Source organism: Esox lucius, chromosome 4, assembly GCF_011004845.1.
Source record: "Esox lucius isolate fEsoLuc1 chromosome 4, fEsoLuc1.pri, whole genome shotgun sequence".
Lineage (NCBI taxonomy): Eukaryota > Metazoa > Chordata > Actinopteri > Esociformes > Esocidae > Esox > Esox lucius.
The window spans coordinates 11147071-11172874 of NC_047572.1; the positions used below are offsets into that span (position 1 = coordinate 11147071).

Sequence of the window (25804 nt, forward strand, 5' to 3'; positions counted from 1 at the left end):
GCAGGGCCAGGACTGACCCCCACCACCACCACCAAACACGCACACACACACACATATATCTGTGTGGTGCCTGACTCCCACAGCGCCAATCCCCGGCTCATAAATATATCATGAATATCCCATAATGCCCAGGAGGACAACGCTCTATGAATCACTGTGCTGGTCCCCCGCCCGGAACCCCCCACCCACCCCGACGCCTCTCAAGTTGTTTCTCTGTCAAGCAGCGGAAGAGAGCTCCATCGAGCACCGCCCCCCTCCCGTACATCTCGCCGTCCCAGCGAAAACTTGTCTCCGTCGACTCAGAAGCGTCTCCGCCCTTCAGGCCGAAACGCGAAAGACGAGACACTGAGACCGGGACCTGAAAATCCCAGCTGGACCTACGTGACGTCATGGGCGTTGGTGAAACCTGACAGATTCGGCCGAGGTTCGTTTTTATTCTCAGCATCAAAGGTTTAGGCTATTTGATGTAACAAAGTTGTGCTGTAGGAGCTTGTGGTGGGGGTGGGGGGAGTTGTTTGGGAGCTGACAGGAACAGGAACCAGCCTTTCCTGAGTTCAAAGCCCCCCCCCCCCACCTCTGAGCCACGCCTAAGGCCACAGACACAGTGGGGGGTGAGGGGGGGGGTTGTGTACCTCCACTTACTATTGTGTACGTGCAGAAGTAGATTTGATAGATCAGATTCCACATTGTGCCCTCAGTCAGGCTACATTGAAGATGAGGTGGATGTATTCTGTTGTTCTTTGGTCAGTGGATAGAAATGAAACCAGCGATACTTAACAGACTGGAACAGAGGCACCCGTCACTGAGGCTGATTGATGTGACTGGCAGCGTCACCCAGTACAACAATCACAGTTACATACCGTACATTTCCCTCTGTTGTTCTGATGGTAAACCAGATGAGAGAATGCCATGGCTTAATGAGAGTCTATTGGCTGCTGTGTAGCACATTGCCCTGTATTCTCTTTGTAGTACAGTGCTTTGGACTGTGGCTCATTTGGGACTCAATGCACATCTTCTGACAACAAGACCAACTGCATATTTGATTGAAGCATCTTTGAAATCAATATGACTGTATTCAAACAGGATTGTTCTCTTACTCCTGTGCGTATTTTTGACTGAATTCCTGATTAATGAACTGCCACCACCGTCACAATAGTGAAATAGAGATAGAAACGACTGAAGTTACGCTTTTGGCATACTTTCTCCTTGAATATTCTAAAAGAACAGAAATGACAGATTGCTGCGTCAAGATGATAGCTCCGTGTTTCATGTTGACGTTGTCAGACTTCAGACAAAAATAATGCTTAGTTGATGTTTGCCATCAACCTCTTGATTAATTGTAGTCCCAGAAAAAGCTAGATGAATGACCACTCTGCCATATGAACATATAATCAATGGTGCAGACTGAGTAAATAAAATGGTAGTTAAACTCTAAACTCCATAGACTTTACATACATTTCCTTTCGCAACAGCTGGGTAAACTGTCAAAAACATATCTTAACTGCGTTCATTTCTTTTATACTACACCACAGCATACTGTATAATCCTTTCTCTTTAAACCCAAGGTTGGACAAAAGACATTAAAATCAATGGTCCTTGAGGACCTCTGTTAAATATCAGAACAGGGCAGCAAGTTAACCTCACGCCTCTTAGCTGTTCCTGTGAGGAGCATCTGTGGCACAACAGGATGTAAATTGCTTTCCTTACCACTCTGCTGCTGTAGAGAGTGGGGATAAAGTCCAACTATACGACCGATTTGTCTGTTCTCTGTAGCACCATGGTTGGACAAACAAGCGAACTAACTTCTTATGGCCTTGTCGCTTTCTGTCAACAACGTTCATTTATAACGATTCGGGCAATAAAACAGACAGGCACACTTTTCAGCTGAGTGGAGATGCTTCTTTCAAGAGGAGTAGATTTCCACTATATTACCTGGCAAGCACTACCTTTATTTGTTCAAAAAAAATCCAACCAGACATCTAAGACTTAACTCTGCTACCGGTAGGATTAGGTTTAGGGAGGACAGTGTAGTCAAAGGAAAATGACTACCCAAGTTTGAATCTTCTCACATCAATCTTTCCGTGTGTTTGTTCTTCAGTTTTCTTCATGAGATAAAATTGTAAAACACGATTCTCCAACGTGCAGTGACAGTTGATAATGCTGCGGGAATGAAAAATTAATGACGTAAAAAGTCAGCCAACCAGGAGAGGACATGTACCAGGCAGGCGCAAGCGAACCGTTTTGAGCCGTTTCAGAAACATTTGCCCACGTAGTCAGAGCTGAGAGCCAGCTAGGTGTCACGATCAATGCGTACCAAACGACAGCCAGTTCCCTATTGCGCCGTACTTTTCCCCCAAGACACGGCCCAAAGTAGAACACCAGGTAGGGACTGAGCTGCCATTTGGGATGCAGGCCTTATCTTTTCTGCAGCATCGAAGAACGTTCTGTCATACTTGAGGTGATTCCCACAAACATGTCAGGAGACTGGCGAGATGCCAGAGAGCAAGAGATCTGTTAACAATGTGATACAAAGGCCGTCAAGAGAAGAACTGGCTAAATACCAAAACACTGTGAGTCGGTAACAATGCACACTGCAGCTATGTCCTGGTTTAGCGTGAGTATGGAAATACACTTTGTGGAACGTTTCAAGGCAGCAGTAAAACACACAATCCTGCACAAGTGATGCAGCACCTTCCATTGGGCCATGTGGGATATTGCATGCGACTGACAATGTTTTTGTTGATCGCTATAGTGCCACCCCTCTGGGCAATGAGTGTAGTTTTATAGATGTGAGGTTTCATTGGGAAGATACATCCTTTACCCAAGACATTGTTACTATTGAAGGACAGTTGAATGCTGTATTACCCCCTCAAGGGTTAAATCAGTGTAATCTTATAAACGCATGAGAAGATGAAGTGTGTCTAGTACCTGGTTACTTGGGCCAGTGGTCTCTGAGATGTTGCACTCTGCTAATTCCAGTCGATGACTACATTAAGGTAAGGACTACCTTTTCGGCTAATCATTCACCAGTTTCATCAAAATCAGGCCAGTGATGACTGATTGCATTGTTTCAACACATCCCTGAAATATTGCAACTTGTCACACAGAAATCTTGTGTGACAATGCCCCCCACCCACACACACACATACTCTGGCCCGTTGGTTCTTCTGCATGACAAGAAAGACATTTGCAGACACTCTTACATAGTGCTGATAAGCCTAATGTTTAAGCCTAGTGCTGAGGTTTCTGCGTTATATCCAGAGACTGGAGGGTCAGGACAACATCTGAACAGAACACGGATCATACAGAGTGTATCTGAATCATGTCGCAAGGTGAAGGCTTTAAAGCTTTGCATAATCCTGTTACTGCAGGAAGCCAATATATTTATAGAACATGACACGGATCGTTCTTTGGCTGTGTCTCATCTAAATCACTATAATAATTCTGTTTACTACCAAGAAGAAGTCAGTGTGATATGTCAGTAGATGTAGTAAAAGGTGATGGGAGACAGGGCATGCTTCTTGAATGAACAGTATGTTGTGTGTCCTCGATGAATTGCTTCTGATTTTTCGTCTAGCCTGGTGAAAACAGAAACACAACCACATCAGCTAAAGCGTAATTAGTGGATTAACTGTTCTTTTTCCACAATAAAGAAAGCCAGGTTGGGATATAAATCACCCATGCGCCACACCCCTTTCCTACTCAATGACCGTACTCGCTCAAAACATAATCATAATCTCTAAGGAATGTATGATTTCAATACTGTACATGCAAGATCCAAATTTCGCCCTGTCTCCTGTTAAGTGCACTGCTTTTGAACCGAACGCTTGTGAAGACAGAGGAGGAATCGAGGCATGCATTCTTCTCTGATATTTATCTCAGACTCTCCGAACGACAATGCTGTCTGGAGGCTGCTAGCAGGCATCACGCCCTTCACTGAGCCTGGTGGTAATCTGCCTGACCAGACTGTTATTACAGAACGGTTCCGCCGCGCAGGGAAATCACACCGCTGAGCTTCCCCGTCACCTCGGACCCAAAGAACAGAGGCCACCGGGAGGACAGCAAGACCGCCTTGGAGCTTTGGCTGACTGCTCCCATTTAGAAACACAGAAACCTAAGACAATGGAACCACGTACTGAGTCTGATTTGTGTCAATAGGAAGCGGCCTAAGCCATGTATCCTGACTGAAACCTCCCCATGACTTTCTTTACACCTGCTTTAAAACTTTTAGTTTTCACGTCTTTACGAATAGTCAGAGCGCCGGCTAAAACTCATCGGCTGCAAGATAAGCTGTCTATAATCGCACAGCCTGTCCTGTCTGCGGTTGGTAATTAACATGCCTTGGACTTGTCTTTGTGTTCTCTGTGGAGTCCGGTTCAGGTTTATTTGTGGCAGGGTGTTTTTTTGTGTTCGGAGTGTTGACAATCCAAATGCCTACGGCAGGGGTGAAACAAGGTGAGCCTGTCAGGCTTGCAGAATCTTCACCGCTCCGTGACACCGATACCACTATTTACACGGCAGGCAGACGCATTTAGGCGAGCTGCTCTCCAACACGCCTCCCTCCGCAAGGACTTAAACATACTAGTTGTTTTGTGCCCTGCACAGACACAACTCCCAGGCTCAGGCACACACTCCTGGAGAGAAAAAAGGCCCCAGTGGCATTTGTGGGGCAGATGTCTAAAAACACAGCCATCATCTGCGCATATCCATTGTTCTTTTTTTCTTCCTTTCTCTCAGAAGATGAACACTATCGGGTTAATAGAACACAGGAAGTAACTTTCCGTGACCCAGTCTGTCATAAGGACCACCAGGAAGTTGAGCTACGCACAGACAGGCACTATTATTAGGTAGACTCTGGATGGCTCAACGGCCATGAAAGTGGCATATTGTTCACTTGTTGTTAACACATTTTTTTTTTTTTACCCCTTATTTTGTCTTTACTTTTGTCTTCACACTTCCAAATGTTGATTGGTGCATTCTATCATCCGTTTGTGTTGTGTTTGTGGCTTTCGTAGAACTGATGAGGCGAACTCAATAACATTGTTTTTGTTTGTACTGAACAGGTGAATTAGGGCTCTTCAGTGTACAGACATGAAGAAAAACCTGAGAATTATACCAAGAAAATAACATTTGATAGTGACCTACTGTAGTTCCTTATTATAATGCAGCAGAGACTTTAAAGGGCTATTGAGGAGAACCCTGGCCCTGTATGTCGAGGTGCCTGACAGAGCTGCAATATAACACCAAAATAGGGAGGTGAAAACAAGGAGGCGGGGGAAAAGAAAGACGGGTGGGGGAGTTGGGGAGGGAGAGACGGCTCGTCTCACACAGCTGTTATTCTGCTGTGCTTCCTCTGATAGCAGCCTTGGCTGTACTCCCAGTTCTTTAGGTAAATTTACTGAGAGACTCAATGACTGACTGCACAAAACACAATTACCTTGTTATGTGGTGGCCTCTCTGTGATGAGAAAGGTGCCAGTGTGTTTCTTTTTTAATTAGTTTTTTTCAATTTAGTCAGGGGTTAAAAAAAAAAACATTTTCTTTTGTAAATAAGTATACATAAATAAATTGTAGAGTATGGACAGCACAAAAACCAGGCACATTTCTCCTCAAAACTCGTAATGTCCAGCCAAATTGCATTAACACTAGGTTCAAGCCTGGGTTTGTTTTGCAGCTTACTCTTCATCTGTGTGAAGGCAGTTTTACCACATTCAGAAGCTATCAAGTACTATCTAATCCTTTGGAAAGTATTGTTTTATTGTTTTACGTATATTGTTTCATCCTTGGTGAAGTCAGACACGCTCCAAGCTTTTCGCAAGAGCGCTTCGCAAATAAACCGAATAGAACTCTGTTTTCCTCTTACATAAAGATACAATGATTAATTCTAAAGCTGTCGCCAGAGATAAATCACCAGGGAGAGGGATATATAGCATCCAAGTGTAGAAGCTACTGTGTGCATATAAATGATATCCCCATAATCTAATAACCAGCTTGGACTATTTAGTTTCTACCATTTCTAGGCTGCTTACATGTTTTGTTTGACATAATAATAAAACGAAGACAGCCATAGAAAGCCACAGAACAGACATAGAATGAAAAAAACCTATGTCCAGATGCCATAAAAAGAATGTTGGTCAGTATCGTCCATTCCGAGTGCAAATGGCGTGTTTCTCTGTACATACAGCACTCCTTAATAACGCTGATGTGTTTAAAACATCATTAGCTTCTTGTCACAGAACGGGCTTATCGGGCAGACAATAATTCTGTAATCTGTCTGAAAGGCATATCCCAAGTCAAAAAGGCTGCACTGTCAAACTGACCTGGACATTGAGTCGGAACAGCAGGCCCCACCTGAATTAGCCCGGTCCCGGATCTGATTGGGCTATTTTGCCAACTCATTTGGATTGTTTTCGTATGACCGACAATAGGAGTTGGCAAGATGGAACAAGTAGATCTGGGGCATGGCTTTATTGCTGAATGGCCTGTTGCTTCAGGGAGGAATAAAAGACCCACAATAATCTTCCTTTGCCCATCTATCACAGACTGTTTCTATAGCAACACCTGTAAAGAGAGATTGTGTTGGCTGGAACAGCAGATGATTTGTTAATGGATTGGAGGGATGTGTGCATTTTCTCCGTCCACGGCTAGGTAGGACTTGGTCGAAGCTTTGTGCTCACCTTCTAAGACCCAGACAGTTACTCATATTTCCAAAACAAATAGGACAAGACAGACATGGTATATCTTGTTGGTAATATATGTCATAGCTCCAGGGTTATTATGCATATAAATGGCCAGGAACTACATGAGCTGTTTGACTACAGGATAAAAGCATGACCCATATCCACAAAGCGTTGCAGATGAGAAAAGTTATGAGAAAAGTGCTATTAAAAGAGCCATTTTACTCCTAGTGTTTGGGTTAGAGCAAAAGCAAGACATAAAACCTCTTTGGTCAGAAACTTTTTACCAGGTCAACAGATATTTAGGGCAACTGATGAGTTACTTGCAGGTGTCTTTGTTATAGAAAAGGCTGCAAGTCAGTGGATCCTGCAACATATCTTTAGAGTTGAAAGAAGACCTACAATACAGTAACTGCCACAGGATCTTGTCCTTAAGATCATTATTTCACATTAGGCAACCACTTATAAGCATTAGGCTAATACAATTTCAAAAATACGAGAACCTTTCTTTTGATTGTTTCATTTAAATATTGGAATTTGTATGAAAAGGATAAGTATGCCAACATGTTAGGCCACAGAGTAATCAAAGAGATGACAAAATAATGTCTGACAAAAATGAAACTACTATCTTTTTATCTAACAGAGGACAAGGCCTCACCCAATCCAGATCCTCCTTTTTGTTTAGGCGTGCTATATTTTGGGCGTAGGGATCCACAGATGCTAAGGTACCAAGAAACTCAGTCGGGATGTCACCATCGCAATCAGTTACTCATCACAGGACACAACCCATGTACACCCCCCCCCCCACCAACATCCAGTCTCGATCCTATCGATTCACAGCGAGCAAGCCAACCATCAAAAGTAAAACAGATACCTTACACTTGAGTCCCAGCCCACACCTTTGCCCCGAGCTAAATTCAGTACAATTCAACCCGTAGTTTTTACTCCACTGTTTTGTTAATGTCTTCCATACTAAAAGGACTGGTGCACATGATCATTAGTGTAAATTACAAGTAAACTGACTGGTCTACTCAAGCCACACCTTTAATGACAGCACTCATCTAGTAAAAATCTTGATAAAAAAAGACCCTTGCTAATGTATCTATTGCATTCAGAGCAATGCAAACTTGGTTCAATTACTTCTCTTTCCAAAAAAGGTATGGAAACTCTTTCATTATTTCATTTAAATGAGCCGTGCATTTTCACCACAACAGTTACCATCACGTCAACAGTCATTAGGAACACTACCCGACGAGTTTCACCTTGGTCCACCCTGAAGCGGCACCCTATCTCTTACACAGTCCATTACTTCTGACCAGGGCCCAAAGGGGGGCACAGAGATTAGGTTGCTAGAACACAACCACAGGTTCCTCTTATACCATAACTGTCACATAAACACTGTAGGAGTGTGTCGGGAAAACAAAGCCCAAGGCCAAAACTCTTTCGAGGGCAAATCGGTTGCATCTAGCGAAGTGTTGAAATGTTGCAGTGTTAGGAGAGAAGAGCTGAAATGTATGTTTACTGCATCTTACCTTATATACTGTATATATTTTTATTAGTGCTACTTTATATGTGGTCCTTTGTGTTGTCTTGTCATCTTGCAACAGAACGACCATGGCCAAGTCGTGATTGAAAATAAAAATGGATAATTATTTGACTTGATTGAATAGAATAAATGCGGGTTTATAATCGATAAACCAAAGGACCAAGTACCACCACTATCACTACACAATGCTCTACTTTTGACCAGACTCCCGGAGACACTGGTCAAAGGTAGCACACAACATAGCGCATAGGGGTCCATTTAGAATGCAGGCTGGTAATTGGACCAGAGACCTTCATTGACCCAGGTGAGGCATTCCTGTTACCGCAGGGTCATCCACTGCCTTGTCAGAGAACATTCGGCAGCCAAAACAAAAGGCAGACAACCTCTAGAGACACTCAAGAGGAGGCGGACATCCCCCGGCAGGTGCAACCAAGTCAAGAGGTGGTAGACGGCTTGAGGAGGCCCCCGGTCCTGCCAGTCGTGGGTCGAGGAGGCCCCCGGTCCTGCCAGTCGTGGGTCGAGGAGGCCCCCGGTCCTGCCAGTCGTGGGTCGAGGAGGCCCCCGGTCCTGCCAGTCGTGGGTCGAGGAGGCCCCCGGTCCTGCCAGTCGTGGGTCGAGGAGGCCCCGGTCCTGCCAGTCGTGGGTCGAGGAGGCCCCCGGTCCTGCCAGTCGTGGGTCGAGGAGGCCCCGGTCCTGCCAGTCGTGGGTCGAGGAGGCCCCCGGTCCTGCCAGTCGTGGGTCGAGGAGGCCCCCGGTCCTGCCAGTCGTGGGTCGAGGAGGCCCCGGTCCTGCCAGTCGTGGGTCGAGGAGGCCCCCGGTCCTGCCAGTCGTGGGTCGAGGAGGCCCCCGGTCCTGCCAGTCGTGGGTCGAAGAGGCCCCGGTCCTGCCAGTCGGGGGTTGCGTGCGGCGTGAAGACTGCCACCACAGGGGTAACTTATGCGTCACATAGTAATAGTTCGTTTGAAGGAGATGACCCAGGGGATAACTTATATCTCAGAAGAAGGTGACACCACGAGGTGTGGTTCCCTCCGTCATTCTCCGGCAGAAAAGGAATAACAAAAATAATCAACTCAGGCGACTGCTGAACCTGTAGTCTAACCTACCCTTTCATAGCAACTTGGATTAATGTGTGCGTACATTTTTTGCATTGTGAGCTAAATGTTCCACAAGGGTTATTTACTGCTATGCTGTGTTATGGGTGACGTCCACTAAACGTCTTTGATACGTATCAGTGGGAATTAAAAAGTGTGTATATGTTGCGTCTACTGCAAAAAAGTGTGTATAATCCATATATACCCCACCATACCAGTGGGTCCCAGGAATTGAACCCTCTGCTCCTCTATGCAACTCCCAAAGCCCACATTCACCTCTCCGTGTTTCAGCTGTCCCATCAACCTTTAATATACTGCATGACACCTTGCACTAGATTTCGTTACGTGATGTAAAGGTATGCCTATGTGCTGCACAGTTATTAACTGTGAAACCCTGTCCCTGTTTCACCCCAGCCTTAGCAATGCAAGCCATTCCAGAGCTATGCGAACAGAGAGGGAGAGAGACAGAGAGTGAGCGGCGTGTTTCACATTCCTGCTTCGGTGTCCTGCAATTGGCTTTCTTGGCAGTGGAATCTCTACCTCCAAACTAAGCCTGCGTTGGCCAGCTCCTCTCTGTGTCCCCATGTTCCACAGCTCAGCCCCTCTGCTTACTCCTCATTCAATCTGTTTAACCCCTGTAATGTGTTAACAACCAAATTCACAGTCCAAATCCGTCGCTACAGCGGCAAAATCGCGGCCGTGACATCTTAGCGGAAGGAATGCGCCAAGCAGTCCAGCAAGCCAGTACAGGCAAAATACTATAGTTTTCCCAATTACTATCCATACTTGTTCCATGAAGTCAAAAGTCACCATATTCCCTACGTAGCGGACTACTTTTCCCTGGAATCAGTGGGAAGAACTTAATTGGAACCCAGCTATGGTAACGGACACACAGCAACACTCCCAGAAGCCTAATGTTGTCCCCATGTACCCAGCGTCCGTGGCACAACCAGCTCTTGTTAACAATGCACACAAGAGAAGGCCTACACAGGATGCATCTTGTTATTTTTCGCTCATCTAGCCCTGCCAAGGTTTTTTCTTCTGTTACTGGGGGATCGCCAGAAACAATCAGAGGCCCGCGAGAAAAAAACAAAACACTTGGCAAAAAAACAACTCCCCGCTCTTTAGTGCTCCCTGGTCTGCACGGAAAGGCACGGAAAGGTCTGGGATAAACGCAGGAGGAGCATGACTGAACAAATAGCCTGTTTTATTCGCGGGGACAGTCTAACGGTTTAAGCGGAGCCATGCCTAATCTGCTTTGTCCTCGCTGTGAATCGATAGGATCGAGACTGGATGTTGGTGGGGGGGGGGGGGGGTACATGGGTTTGGTGGTGTCCTGTGATGAGTAACTGATTGCGATGGTGACATCCCGACTGAGTTCCTTGGTACCTTAGCATCTGTGGATCCCTACGCCCAAAATATAGCACGCCTAAACAAAAAGGAGGATCTGGATTGGGTGAGGCCTTGTCCTCTGTGCTGTGATGAATGACACATTAAACCAGCTCATTAGTATTAAGTACAGTCACTGATCTTGAGCCAAATCAAGACAGGACTTGGTGTGGGTTTAATGGGTGGTGTCGAAGTACTCAGTGAAGGATGATTGGTTTGGTGATGTACTGTCCGCAATGATGACTGACATTTTTAACCAGCTTATTGCAATTACCCACACTTAACTGAATGGGATGAAGCATTCTGATAAACCCCAATGGCAGTTCCCTACATGGGATTGGACTCAACAGCTGAGAAGGAGGGAGGAATTCTTGGTGTATCTATATGTCCTGACTGCTTTTAATTTGATTCATTTTAAAGTTTTTTTGTCAGGTTTTGTTTTGTGTCACTTTTACTGACTATTTACTGACATTTTCCTCTGCGGAGAGACTGGAAATTATGAGTTGCCTATATCTGGTTGTACAATGCATCTTTTCTGAAGTGTACTGAGATGTTAGTTTATACCTTAAACCTACTTCACGCAGGTCCTATGAAGTTCACTTGGTAACAGTGTGGTGCTTCCAAAGGCAGGGTGGTGGTTTTGATTCCACTCGGGGGCTGTACAGAAAAATATATACACTTTCTACTCTGGAGACACTTTCTAAGTTGCTCTGGAGAAGTGTCTGCTAAATTACGTAAATGTATACTCGATCAAATAAATCTATTGAACCAAGCTCTTCGGCATGAAAAGTTGACGGTCATGAACGGTTTCCCAGTCATCCAGCAAAAATATCTATTTAAAAAAGATCAGCTTTACCCAGGGGTTGGTGTCCAGCAAAGGACACATGATTTAAATGTTGAACTAGCTTATTGACAATGAGTCCAAGACAAACCATTTCCAATAAATCCCAGGAGAGTTTTCATAACCATCCGCTTTCCAAAAGTTCCCACAGATAAAAGCACTCTCCTAAAACAAGTATCCAAAATAAATTAAAACTATACTGTACATAGGCTGTGAGCCAAATTATACCCTGCACTACATTTTGTCAGAGGTCGAAAGTATGTGTCCAAGAGTTGTGAGAATAAGTTGTGATTTGGGACATACAATGGAAAAATATGGGTTAGTAGTGTTTGAAGCTGTGGAACTGCAGAGGAAAATAAGGGATGTGGATTCCGTATTAGACTTCAGTCCAGTCAGATGCAATAATTCAACATGAACGTTTCTAGCAATGTCCCAGATCATTTAGGGCTACTGTATCTTGTCAAAGTTGAAAAGGCAGCACAACCCAGGACGGAAACGTTCAACCTTTATTGTGAATAATTTTATTAGCAACAAGTTCCAGCGCCCACAAGAACAGCAAATTTGTGAACGCCTATTGCCCCCAGATACAAAGTGACATGTTTTGAGAGAGGTGTGAAGTCTTTTGATGATTCTAGAACAAGATGTTTCACACCAGTCTGATGAAACGATTGCCAAAGTCTTGTGAAGTAGTTAATTTCCCAACTGTTTTCCAAAAAACACAGCATTCAAATTCAAAGGGCCTTCTGTAAAGTTCTCTTAGTTTCTGCAATAAATGTTGCAACAACTTTAAGCAATTGTCACTTTCTAATGAAGTGGGCGTTGATAGAGGCAAATGCATTAACCTGTTATTTTAATTCAAGACACTATGAATGTCCCTTAGAAATTATACACACAAAGAAAAACGTTCTCTTATGATTTCGCCTTTCCCGTTCCATGACAAAAGACTTTGGCATGAATATATCTAATATAAAAACAAATTAGTAACTTTCTAAAAAAGTACCCCATGATGTTGATATTATTTTTCCAGTAAGGGTAATGATTACTTCATAAACATGTAGAACAAAACAGAGAAGTAATGTTTTTTCTTCCAGGTACTGCAGCTTTTCCCAGTAGAGGACAGTGACAACACCAAAATGACTGATGCCACAAGCCTGGGAACCTGTTTCATTGTTCCTGAGCAGAACAAAATGCTTCGGGGCATGTTATCAAAAAGTTAGACTAGCAAAGCTAATCTGTGATCGAGTACGCCCTGTCTAAATGATCTCATTGATTATAATCAAAAATAAATAAATGCTGTATCAGCACTGATGATTTATGAATGTGGGCCCTGGCCCAGTTCTGATACAGGCCCTGGCCCGGTTCTGATACAGGCCCTGGCCCGGTTCTGATACAGGCCCTGGCCCGGTTCTGATACAGGCCCTGGCCCGGTTCTGTTGGGCCCGGAGTAAAACAGCTGACCTCCAGGAGGTGAATCCCAGCAGGGGAAGCTGAGCACCGATGGCAAGATAGAAAGACGGGCCCAAACCTGTTTTTCAGCTCTACACAGGGAACAGTTGTCTGGGTGTATTGTATGACCATTAAGGAAGAGAACAAATAGACCTCCAAATGAACTCTGCACATTGTGTAATTGGTCGACATTTCAGTCAGAGACTCAGCTTCATATCGCTGAGGGAAAGTCAGTGGTTAGACTGGAACCGTGCTGGTGTTAGATCTATTCACGGCTCAACCCTAATACGATTCAAGTCTCAAATTTTCATTACTTTTTAGCCCTAAATATCCAGGTACTAAAGCATGACTGGATATTGCTGATAAAAGGCAGACAGCGTTGACAAACTGTTCCATTATCTGCACTGGCAGCCAGACCCAGGCTGAGTCCAAGTAGATAAAAGTGGCTCGCGTGGCCAGCACCTCTGCCAGCTATTATGGACCACTCCACCTCTTCACCCTCAGGCACACTCATACACAAATCAGTCTATTTATCATCACTTAACATTTTACATCTACATTTTAGTCATTTAGCAGACTGAGTCTTGCATAACACACTTCAAATCCACCCCTGACTAAATGACAGGAGCTGCAGCAATAGGCAGACGTATCATGATAAGTAATGGATTTTAATGGTTGGCTGGCAACATTGGGCAAATACATGTTTTATTGTCTTTTTATACTACTTCTGTTTGGCTAATTCATATGATTTTGATGTTTTAACACTGGCAGCCAATGTCAATTAATATTGAATTTGGGGGTGTTAGCTTTGTACTTGTGCTTCTTGGGAACAGGTAATTAACAATGGGTAGGACCATTTTAGTAAAATTGCCGAATAGTCATACTACAGTAGTCTGAGTATATATGTAATTATACTCAATTCAGGTTAACTGCCTTGTTCCTGAACAGAACATTTTTTAGTTACTAGTTAGAAAATAACTGCTAGTAAATAAGCTAAGATGGGTCAAGTCTTTCAAGACTTGCTGTCAAGAAAAAATATATGCGCTTTCGGCAGCAAGTTTGTCATTGTTAGATTAAAACGAAAGCTTATTCACCAGGTGGACATGGTAAGATCAATTTTCTGGATTACAAGTAAATATAGACCGATTATTTATTCAAAATTGTCAGTAGGCAATTTATAACAGTGACCCTTGGAGCTTTAGCTGTCTTAAATGATTAGGCTTATCTCCTTGTGGACAGTAGACTGATTAGGTCAGCAAATCAGTCATTTCCATCAGCAGGATCTGCTCGTTCCAGTACTTGTTATCCAACGGTCGAACAAGCCCAGGGTGTTTGCTAGGAGAAACACACGCCAAGGAAGACACTTGTTTTTAGATGGACCGTTGACTGCAGGAACATGCACAACTTGAATTAGTTTCCACACGTTTGCGTGTGAGTCTTTATCCATCCCTGTCCATCTGCCTGTGAGTTCATGAGTGGATCTCTGCATAAGTGGATAAATAATGAATCGTATCTTTGTTGTTAGTGCCTCTGGTGATGGCGCCACTGACTCAGTGTGTTAGGGGTTTTGAACAGGTCCTGGCTGTGCCATGGTAGAAAAGCAGGGGGTTGAAACCAGTCCAAGGAACAAAACTGGAACAGAACAGAAAATGTTCAAGGAACTAAAACAGAACCAGTAAAAATAAGTGATGTATAGTTTGTCAGTACTGATGGTTTATTCCAAAAGCATGGGGACTGGTTAATAACGTTCTTTCATGTTTGGGTTTTTCTTCCCCCTTGTCTCACAATGTGTGGTCTCCCACACAATGGCCTTGACAAAAAGAAAACTGTAGGGGTTTAACATGCGAAAATAAATGTCACCGTGCTCCAAATCCCAATTTAAATGATGAAAATCTAGAGTCATGGGGCAGCAGAACATCGACCAAAGTTGCAGAGCTGAGACACTGTCCAAAATGGAGTATCTGACATAATAGGACTTTTTTTTTAAAGCAGGACCTGGATGTATCATGGAAAGGGAGACCAAGGGAGACTCCCCCACTGAGAGACGCAGCGTTCAGGTTGGACAATAACCATTTACAGGTGATAACCTGGTGATGCCCTGAACTCACACAGAGTCTCACAAACAAAGCCACCAGCACTCACGCACAGCGCGATCCCTTCTAGAACAGCGACACTGCTAGCCAGACGGGAGCCCATTCACACAGTCACAACAACTCTGTGAATCAGCGAGTCAATTAAATTGCCATGAGTGTGAAGTTTTATCAAGTCTCCGCTCAGCCCATCAGTGTCATTCCTATGATGGACTCAACCCATTCACCTATTAAACGCCCGTGTCCCAAATCACAATCTCTCAAATCTCACTCAGTTGCATAGTGTGCTGCACTTCTTTATGCATCCTGGGGTTTATTATTTCTTAGGGAATAGGGCTTATAGTGTGTCTGAATAGTAAGCCTGTTCTGAGCAGCGCTATCTCCATGTTGTCTTTGATTGTTCACTAAATGTTTTTTTGTTCTCAGCTGTATTCTTTTGACTGATTCAAAACATGATCCTGCTGTAGCCTGGGGCATCCCTTTTTTCTCTCTTTTTTTTTCTCTCTTTCTTTCTCGTAATCCTTCCTTTTCTTTGAGTTGGGACCCCTGACTTGGCATATGACTTCCTTCCCCCTCGCTTTCTCCTTCCTAATCCCTCTCCTTGTTTCTCCTCACTCTTTTCTTTTGGTCCCTTTGTCCTCCATCCCCACTGGCCCCACCCCCACCCCCTGACAACCCAGGGCCCAGTGTTATATAACTGTCCACGTCTCCGTTGTTGGAAATGAGACTGTTTTGATGCTGCCTGCCTTCAGCCATACACTGAAGTTCTTTTCTTTCAAGGAAAACTCCTGCACGTCATCACTTCGGCCTCTTCAGTTGGTCCTCTGTCTGTGGCGAGGTTTCTTGGCTCACGCTGATCTTTTGTCTACATCAAGTGATGTCGACTGTTTATTGTCGACAAGAACGAGGCCAGTTGGGCAGGCCTACGCTACGTACACTATGTACAGTTTTACCGTTTGTACATTGCATTGGTTATACATTTTCAGAAGTTTTAGTCGTATTTAACCTTGTTAGCCGATTGAGAACTAATTCCATCTTAGAACCAATTCCCTTTTACAATGATGACAATGGTGCAAAGTCGCTCACTGTTTGAGGTGACATAAATACAGTTGGGTTTGGTGCCTAGGAGGTGCAGGGATCAGAATGCAGCTCATACAGTTTGATTTGGAACAAGTAAAGGGTCATGAAAGTCTTTTGCAAATAATTCCAGACATTGGGAGGTGTTGACTTTAGGGATGAGCAGTGTGAGGTTTCTACCAGAGCCCATTGTTCTATTAATGAGTCTGCCCTTGTGTCAGAGAGGGCTAGTTTACGAGAGTGTAAAGATCACAATGACTGTTGTAGGATGCTTTGTTAGCTAAATAATTTAGAGGTGGCTGATATGGTCCTGGACCGAGAGAGAACGATCCAACCAAACATAGTTTCACATACATGGATTAAGCATGGTCTAGGATGAAAAAATGAAGCCCAGTGGAGAACTTGTCCTGCCCTACGGTTCTTAAAATGATGCGTTGTGTTTAGTTCCTTAGGGCATATTTGATATCAGCCTTTCACCTTTAATATTAAATATTTCCAAAAGGCTGCACATTAAGATATTTATTTCTCCAGGCCATAGATCCAGAATGTTCTATTCATTTGCATGGTTTTGTGATGTAGCTCCAGCAGTCCCTGGTGATGATCGGACGTTTTTCTGCTGTAGTCTAGGACTTTACGCACTTCACACGTTGTACAAAGACAGAGTTTGTTTTACTTATCTATTCGGGCATCATGTCCAAAACACGCGAGAACTCCAGCACATTTCAGTCATGTGCTGTCTATCAAATCCTTTAATAGCCCACGTGCGTGATCGTGCAGACAAGCAGTCACAATTGTGTTTCTTTTTCCACAAATCAGGCTACAAGATGGTTAAAGATTAGGTTACGCAACAAATGGAGCTCTGTGGGCGGTTAGAAAGCAACTTGTTTTGCCCAGATGCAATGTCTGTGGACCAGCTCTTGACTACTGAGATGTCTTAAGTCAAAACAGAGAGAGAACGTTGTAGCCTATAAAAAGCTGCAGGAGTTTCATGACTGCTGTTCAGACACACTATGAGGAGGAGACTTAAGGCACACTATCTTGCTCTAATGGTGAGCAGAGGAAGGGATGTGACGGGGAGGCTTCAGCAGCAGACACATAAGAAATGTCAGGGGAGGACAAGGATGCGAGAAGCCACTTAGAACGTATAAATGAACAAATGAATGCACAGAAGAGCAAAGAAGAGGTGGATCTCCAACCATGGCCTAAATATATTGGTTGTCCTTCAGAGAGCATGATGTCTTCCTGTACATCTGCGACAGTTTTAGATCACATACTACAATTTGTTTTAGAAGCCCTGTGCTACAATTATACCATACCTAATACATTTTGTCAGGCTACCATGTTTGAGTTGACAGTTTTTTCTGCATAAAATCTGACACAGCTATGCAAATGATCTGTCCTCATGGATGTACTGTACCTGGAACTGCTGGCTGTGTTCTACTCTAAGGCAGGGGTTCAATCTAATCATCGGTAGGCATTGCAACTGTTACAAAGACAATGTTTCTGCATTCCCACAGATCGATCATGGCAAACGCATCAATCATGGTGAACGTAAATTGTCTTTAAAAGCTGTGATGCCCATAACCAGCCGCAGGATTGAATCCTGCCCTTAGTGAAAGGAGGAGCACATTATTAACTGTTTGAAGAGCATGTAGATGTAACCCACTGACTAGACTGTTGTGGGTGTGAGTTCCCCAAGAGGTTTCTTGCTAATGTGACAATTTTATTTATTTTAATTAGAGTAAAGACTGCCCCTCAAACTTCACTTCCAGCAGCATCTGGTCTCCAATGTAGAGACTGACCAGGACCAACTCGACTTAGCTCCAGAGGCAGGACAGCAGTGAAATGCAGGGTGCTATGCTATATCTATTTAGTCTTTCTTTCAAGTAGCTAACAGCTGATACCAGTTCTGTATTGGCAGACACTCTCCTTAACATCTTTGATATGATGGGCTGGCTAGGCTAATAGTGATATCTTAGTAACACTCTCTAGGCATTGGAAGCTAGTTTCAATGAGCTAAGGATTAGCCCCCAGTGCCACATACATAGAATGACAATAACAGTCAAAAGGACACCATTTGCCATTCTGGAAATGGATGTGTTTCAAAAGTTGAGGGGTACTGCATGTCTAAGTATAAAGTCCTGGGCCTAATAGATGGTCAACGTTTAATGGAGCCATGTCAAATGGGTACCAGCGAGTGCTAGCCCTGTAACAATGTGAGAGGTGGAACTGGTGTCCCTTCCTCTAAAGCCAAGTGCTTTCAGAGGCTGCTGTCAGAGCTCCTCGAAGCCAACTATTTCCTCGCATTCATCCTGTTGAATCACAGATCTGTTTTGTCAAAACCACGTTCAAAGGAAAGCAAAGTAAAGCCTCTGATCCAGAAAGCCCGCAGCCTCCCATGACTCTCCCAAGTGTTTACGTAACCGGGCAGCCACTGCCCATTGCCCCTTCACACACATTGAGGCTGCAGCACAAATGGCACACTATTTCCTATACCATGCACTCTTATTCTTATTGGTGCCAGTAGGGCTGTAGTTCAAAAGTAGCACAACGCACTGTGATTAGGGTTTACGCAATTGCGTTTCTTATTTTTAACACATTCTGCATCAGTGTCAATCTGTCTGTGTGCGTGCAACCAAAATGCTTGTGCAGTTGAAACCTAACCCGTCTTAAGGCGTGTTTAATCTCTAGGTAAGAAACTAGATCACAGATAAAAGGTGAAAAAAGTATTAATGCAAAGGGGAGGGAAGGAGTTTGAGAACAAAACGTTTTCTGTCATTTAAACAGTTGAGTTGGCATCAAGAGGAGATCTGGTCAATGTGCGCAAAGGCAAAGGTGTCCCCGTTCCAAAGCATAGATTGTTATCTAACTGTCTGTGATTGGTCTGTTGTTGTCTGTGATTGGTCTATAGATAAGGAGCTAGGTAGTGGGCCAACTGAAGTGTTCTGTCTGCAGACAGATGTTCTGCATAGAGCATCATTAACAAATAGAACTATGAAAGTATAGACATGAGGGTTTTTATTGTTTTAATGTTCACAATATGATAAAATATTCATTGTCTGTATCAATGAAAGTAAGGAACCCATTTGAGGGATCACATTGTCTTAACTTTAGCATGGCTGTATTTGGCCGATAGTTTTCTGACCCCCTGTTACGCTGTTTTCCGATTTTCTGGACACACCCTCCCTATCATAAATAAACAGAGCACAGTTTGTTCCATTTGGAAATAGCACAAACGCACTTGCATGCATACACACACAGACACACACTCTGGCTATTTCTTTATGCTCCAGATTCACATTGATTGAAATCAACATTGCTGAGTGATTTTATGTTAAACATGGGTCAATAGGTCAATAGGATATTCCACATTATTCAATATCCTCTTATCCATATCTGTGAGTCTATCTGACTCAAGAGATAAATATAGGCAATACAGTCAATGCCACAGTGATGTGGCATCCAAGATGATAATATGCAAGTTAAACTTTAACTCAGTTTCTAGAAAACTCTTAATTTCTTTGCAACCATAAAGCTACTTTTGACTTCACACAAATTGTCTGTTGTCTGGCAAGATAACAATTCTAATGTTTTTAATGACCCTTCGTTGACCAATTTTTTTATTTTTAAAGAGGATCCAAAATGTGCTCCCACCTTGTGAAAGTTAGCTGAATTACAGCAAAAACAGTTTGCATTCAAACTAAGTGTTAGTAAGGTTCACATGCATGTGTGAGAAACCAGCTCCCAAAAGATGCAAAAACTATATTTTGGGGTTATTTTAGAATTATAAAAAGTGATTAAGAGGGCAGAATGATTACCTACTCTATTCAGTGCTTGCTTTCTCACTTGTACAGACATTACGTGTACTGTGTAGAACTTTAGCAACCAGGAAATACAGCTCCGGAAAATATTAAGAAACCACTGCACCTTTTTCTTTCCTTTCCAAAAAAGTTGAAAAGGAAAATTTTGAGTGAGGAATAGAAGCAATCAATTTGCAGTGGTCTCTTAATTTTAAGAGACCACTGCTTCTCACTGAAAACCTTCCTTTTCGACTTTTTTGGAAAGGAAGGAAAAAGGTACAGTGGTCTATATAATTTTCCGGAGCTGTTTGTTTCACTTGGCCACTTTCTGCCAGTGTTCATCTATGAGCTTGAGAAGAGAAAGAGAGAGAGGGTACAACTTTTCCTTTTCACAAGAGAAGCAGACCTGGTTTGTGGTGACCAATGGATGTTTTGCATTGTGCTTTTGTATACAGCCCTATCAATGAATCACTATCAATTTAGTATTACTGCAGCTATAATAAGTACAGCTATAAGTGTTTCTTATTACGATATTTTTTTTTTAGATATGGCTCAGTTAAATATTACTACATTGGGGCATAACAATTTCACGCAGGTCTTTGCTGTAAATGAGAATGAGTTTGCAACTAACCTTGTATATTAATGGCAAAATTATGTAAATGCATAAACAAAGAATTATTTACATTGAAGGGTGTACCTGCTCAGGCAAAATGGAACACTCTGCATTGGTCTCATCTTTGTCTATAGGCCTTAGCAACAAAAACAAGGCCTTTTATTACTCGTTAATCTGTTAAATATAATATGACTCTTACTTTTATCTGATTTTGTTCAAGCCATATCTCTCCTTTGCTGATATACTAAATGCTTCCAGTTCTATAGAAGTAAAAAAAAAAAACATTGCTGATAGCAGGCAACATAATGTCTACCTCACAATCTTAGCTAACATTTTACTGCTCTGAAAACAAATACGTCACTTGGAATTCGTACATTTCACGTACCAATAGTAGTTATTCCTTTCCTAATGAGAAGCACAAGAATGATGGTTGTTGAAGCTATGGAGTTTTAATGTATTTAAATAATAATTATTATTATTATTTGAACTGTGCTATTGATGTTTACAATTTTGTGACTGGAGAGTTCTAGGAGTGGTACATTTAAGCAATAAAGTGGGGGTGTGGTATATGGCCAATTCACCACCCCTAATGGCTGTTCTTAGGCACAGTTTACAATTACTGTAGATTGTAATAATTCTTCTAACCCCCCTATCCCGAAGTAATTAGGAATCATCCAGTATGACAATATGTCTTCAATTATGACAACAAATCCGTCCGTAAGAAGTTTTTTTTATATATATAACCTTCTTCTGCACACATAATGAAATAACCATAACCATATACCATATGTTTTCAAGACATATCTATATTACTTATACATTGCAAAAAGGGATGATTTTCCTATTTTTTTATGACCACCCCTAAGCCACTTTCAATGCAGTTCCACTTTGTTTCCATATTTCATCAAATGCATTTGATACATTTCCCAATAAATTTGGTAAATGTAATTAAATGTTCATAACTTTTGCATCGCACTTTCAGAAAATATCCATAATGTAACTGCAGTTATTGCTGAATGATGGTCTTTCACAGTTCGTGCTAATCTGCCAGTCTCTACCTTTTTTTAAATGTTGCTCAAAAATGTATTCGTAAGGTCCTGCTTAATCACAGCAAGTCACAGCGGACTTGGGACAGTCGATGTCAAGATATGCTTATCATGCTGCGAGCTTGACCAGGATGTCTAAAAATGAATCCTTATGCGCTGGAAGAATCTCCGGCCTTCTACCTTGTTTGAGCTTACAGGCAGCCAACTGCACTGCACACTTTGATAACCCTGGGCTAGTCCAAGAGACAAGTTTAAACCCCGGTCTCCCAATTATCATTTAATTGTCTAAATATATTTTCACTACCACAAAAATCTTTCGCTTTCTGTTTGTCAACAAAACCGAAAGATTAAGAAAGTATCATTATCCATGGAGCAGGGAAGGAGGAGAGTTGTTTTGATTGAAATATAATGTTCTTGTAATTATCTTTTCTTCCACATTAGGGACATATTCAAAGTGTAGAGCTTTAAACTAACCCAATATCATGTTGGGATTGATTACTGAAGGAAAATATAAATGATTATTATTATGCCAACTTGTTTGAGGGGCATTTCCTTGCTTTCCCTTAAACAGCTACAGTATTTGTCCATATCCATACATAGCCACCAACGGTAAGCGCATGAAGTCATGTGACTTCCACTCAGTGGGAACACTTGGCAGTACAGTTAAGGGTTCATTTTTATTGAAGCTGTGTTTTCATTGATTGTAAATACGTTCTTCTTTCTTTAACAGCGTAGAAACCGCGGGTATTGGACGTCTACTTTTTAGTAGATTCTTCAGAGAAGAACTCAGAGCATGTTCATTTTTAAAGGACCAAATTGGCGTTTTGTGGTGTTTATCTATGGCATATTTGTGATGATGTCAGGCATTGCATTAATTCCTGACAAACATTGGAAAAGGACATCAGAAAGTTATACTGTTCAAGTACAGCAGAAAGGAGGAAACGCAAGCTAAGGATGACATAACTGATTTATTTTGAGTAGGAGGAACACTGACAACTGCTCGGTTACAGTGTCCCATTACTGCATGTTCAGCCTAACAAGTATTGTAATTACTCATAATTACACCTGACTTACACAGTAGTCTGTGTGGTGTCAGGGCAACGCGTGGTTGTATAACTACTCTAAGTACAATATAACAAGAAGTCAAAACAACGATTCAATGGTACAGTACTGCACAATAATAATCACACCAAAATGTTGAGCAAGCTAATGTGAAGAGAAAGTTTTTTCAGGTGGAATTATGTTACATTTCAGCAACTTAATCTCCAAAGAATGACATATCATTAGGTTATATTTACCCTACTAAGAACTATATAAAACATTAAGTTCAACGTAACTTACCTAAGAATAATGTAAAACACGAGGTTCAACTTAACCTCCTAAGAATTGAATCATCATTTTTGGTTTAATTTAACCTCCTAATAATGACATAACAACATTAAGTTGATATGAGGTCTGACCACCTGCTCACCTAGGCACGCATACACTCACCCACGCAAACAAGACGTCCAAACACGCACACGCATGTTTGTGTCAATACTCTAATTAGTACTGCAGCACTTCATATTCATACTGATACTATGTTCTATTTAAAAAAAACACATAATGCTGACATTTTTTTTATTGGTATCTAACGTTCTTTCATTTTTTTTTTGCATTACCGGGCAGGAACTCGGGAAAAAACAACTCTGTGTAGTGGTGTCACGCATTGGCCATCCGTACGACTGCTAAAACTCACAACATCCTATGAATGACATGACGATCTTCGGTTGGCCCCCGACCCCCTAAGACAGACTTTGTTCACAACGTTAGCTTGACGTGCGACATCGCGACGTGGATACTACAGCAGGCGTAGCCGCTATGCACACTGTGTACCTGTGGAAGAACAGCAGTATGGACAGCATGGTCTGGTCGATGTTGCTGTTGCAGATGCCCTCGTTGAGCAGGTAGCAGGGGTCCCTGACAACCGACTCCAGGGAGTCCTGCCTCATCATGTTGCTCAGCTTGTCCGTGTTCAGGTTCTGGTTCTGGAACGTCAGCTGCTCCCGGAACTGGCGGAAGTTGTTGACGGACGTGGGGCTGGGGCTTCCTATCAGTGGGGCGCCGTGGCCTTGTCGGCCCCGGGACTGGACCCCACCGGCGGCCAGGTCGTCGCAGTTGGCCAGGTCCAGGCAGCAGGAGCAGCAGTCCAGGCCGATGGGAGAGCGGCACTCCTCCCCCTCTGACATGACTGCAGCGGTACACCTTTGCGAGACCGGAGCTGAGGGATGGACAGATGCGAGTGGACCTCCACCGCTGCCGACACAGAGATGGAGAGAGAGGGAGGGAGAGGTGGGGTGAAGCTCCCCTCGTCCCGTCAGGCCTCTCCTTGTTGTTGTGTGTGAGCTGTCAGGAGCGAGGGTGTGTTTCCCAGCGGACGTGAGCGGAGGTGGGACCCCCTCCAGGTGCTCTGGGTTCTGGATTGCCGGCCGGTCAAGTGTCCCTCCTCTTCGCTTATAGCGGAGCGTCTGTTGCGCGCTACACCGAGTTTTTACCCTTCAACCACGTAGGAACGGCTTTGTTTGGTTCTGCGGCGAGTCGCACGCCGGCGTCTGTGTGCTATGCAGGGGAGAGAGAGAGAGAGAGATCGAGTGAATGCTGTGCCGTGTCTGCTCAGCGCGACACACACCCTGATTCAGCAGGAATGTGTTTAGAAGCTAAACCAGAAGCTGCTTATCACTTTTTTTTCTTCTTCTGCCCTATACTTTCTCCCTCCCCTCTGTATGCATGCTGGGAGACAGAGCGAGGTACAGAGGGAGGGAGGTAAGGCGGGAGGGAGGTGGGGAAACCCTTTTCATTGGTAAATGACTCTCCCCCTCTCCGTTCTGTTTTCCGTCTTCCAAGGCTCGGCATCACAATTCGTAGGGGTGAGGAGGCAGCGTCGGAAGCATGCTGCAGTACAGCGCATGTATTTGGCAATGTTCGCTGTTCTATGGGGGAGGGGGGGCTAGGGGGTTGAACACAGAGCTGCTGTTGCCCACTGAAATAAAGGAAGGGGTTGACTCCCTCTGTTTCCTCTGTCTCCATGGTCAGTACACATGATAGGGTTGAAGCATGTACCATTCTCACAACCTTCTACAAGCTACTGATCCTGCATTTAAATTCGAAGCACAATTAAATACGTTTTTGAATGTATATATATATATATATACTGCCTTTTTACAACATGATATCAAATTATATAAAAATCACACTGATGGAAAAAAAGGTTATCTTTTTATTTGTACATGTCAATTTCCCTACTTTTCTAAAATTATGGAACAGGGCACTCATTTTTTTTACTCAATCCATTTCTTGTCTGTTCAAGTCCAGACTGCAAACATTACTGTTTGCAATCATATCAGTTTGTCCACTGTGTGTTTATTGTTCATCCCTATATCTGGCTTCACAGGGTGGGTTGTGTAAGATGTTCTCACAGATTGAGAGTGTTCTTTTCTCAAGAAAGAGTTTCACAACAGCTAAAAAAAACTCAATGCAACTATATTTGTACGATTTGAAATTAACTCACAATGTACAACTCAAGTTGGTTTTAGTAAGGAAATAGATAGACATTGACTAAATGTAATTAAGGAAATGTTTCCAGTCAGAGTGTGATTAAGTTACATTAAATTATTTCTTCTGAGTCATTCAATTATTTCCTGATTCTGATTATGTAAGGACACACGTCAGCTTTTACACTGAGAACTGAATGGAACAAAGAGAAGTTATCCCGACTTAATGAAGGCAGTAATGTCATATTGCATTGTGCTCAGTGGGATCAATTTAGCAGAGAAAATGAGTGCTTATTGCTTGATTGAGTGTGTGATGATGACCTTGGGCATTGTGGAACCAATGGAGGCCTCCCAAAGCTCACCTATTTCCCTATATAGGGCACCACATATGTGGCTCCTGGTCAAAAGTAGTGTTCTATGTAGTGACATTTGGGACATTCTGCTATTGTTTCATATTTCGATAAAAGCTGATGAGTGAAATTAAAGAGACACTGCCCTCTACTGGTGCAAAGACATTGAAGCATGTGCTTCATAGTGTGTTGATGAAGTAGTAGTGTAACAGAGGAACAAACAAATCAAGCGAACGTCAGTGCATGATTGGTATATATAGTTGAGCAATTGGATGGAGATCAGGGAAGCCGTCTATCCGAGACAGCTGA

General features: G+C 43.0%; 1 protein-coding gene across 1 annotated transcript in view; it reads right to left on the minus strand.

The window, feature by feature from the left end:
- Positions 1 to 24442, minus strand: part of tsc22d3 (TSC22 domain family, member 3) — a 36591-nt gene extending 12149 nt beyond the window's left edge. Inside the window, exon 1 of the mRNA XM_020045964.3 lies at positions 23491 to 24442. Within this exon, the coding sequence (XP_019901523.1) occupies positions 23491 to 23843 (353 nt within the window). The 5' untranslated portion in view covers positions 23844 to 24442. The remainder of the gene's footprint in view (positions 1 to 23490) is intronic.
- Between the last annotated feature and the right edge of the window lie 1362 nt (positions 24443 to 25804).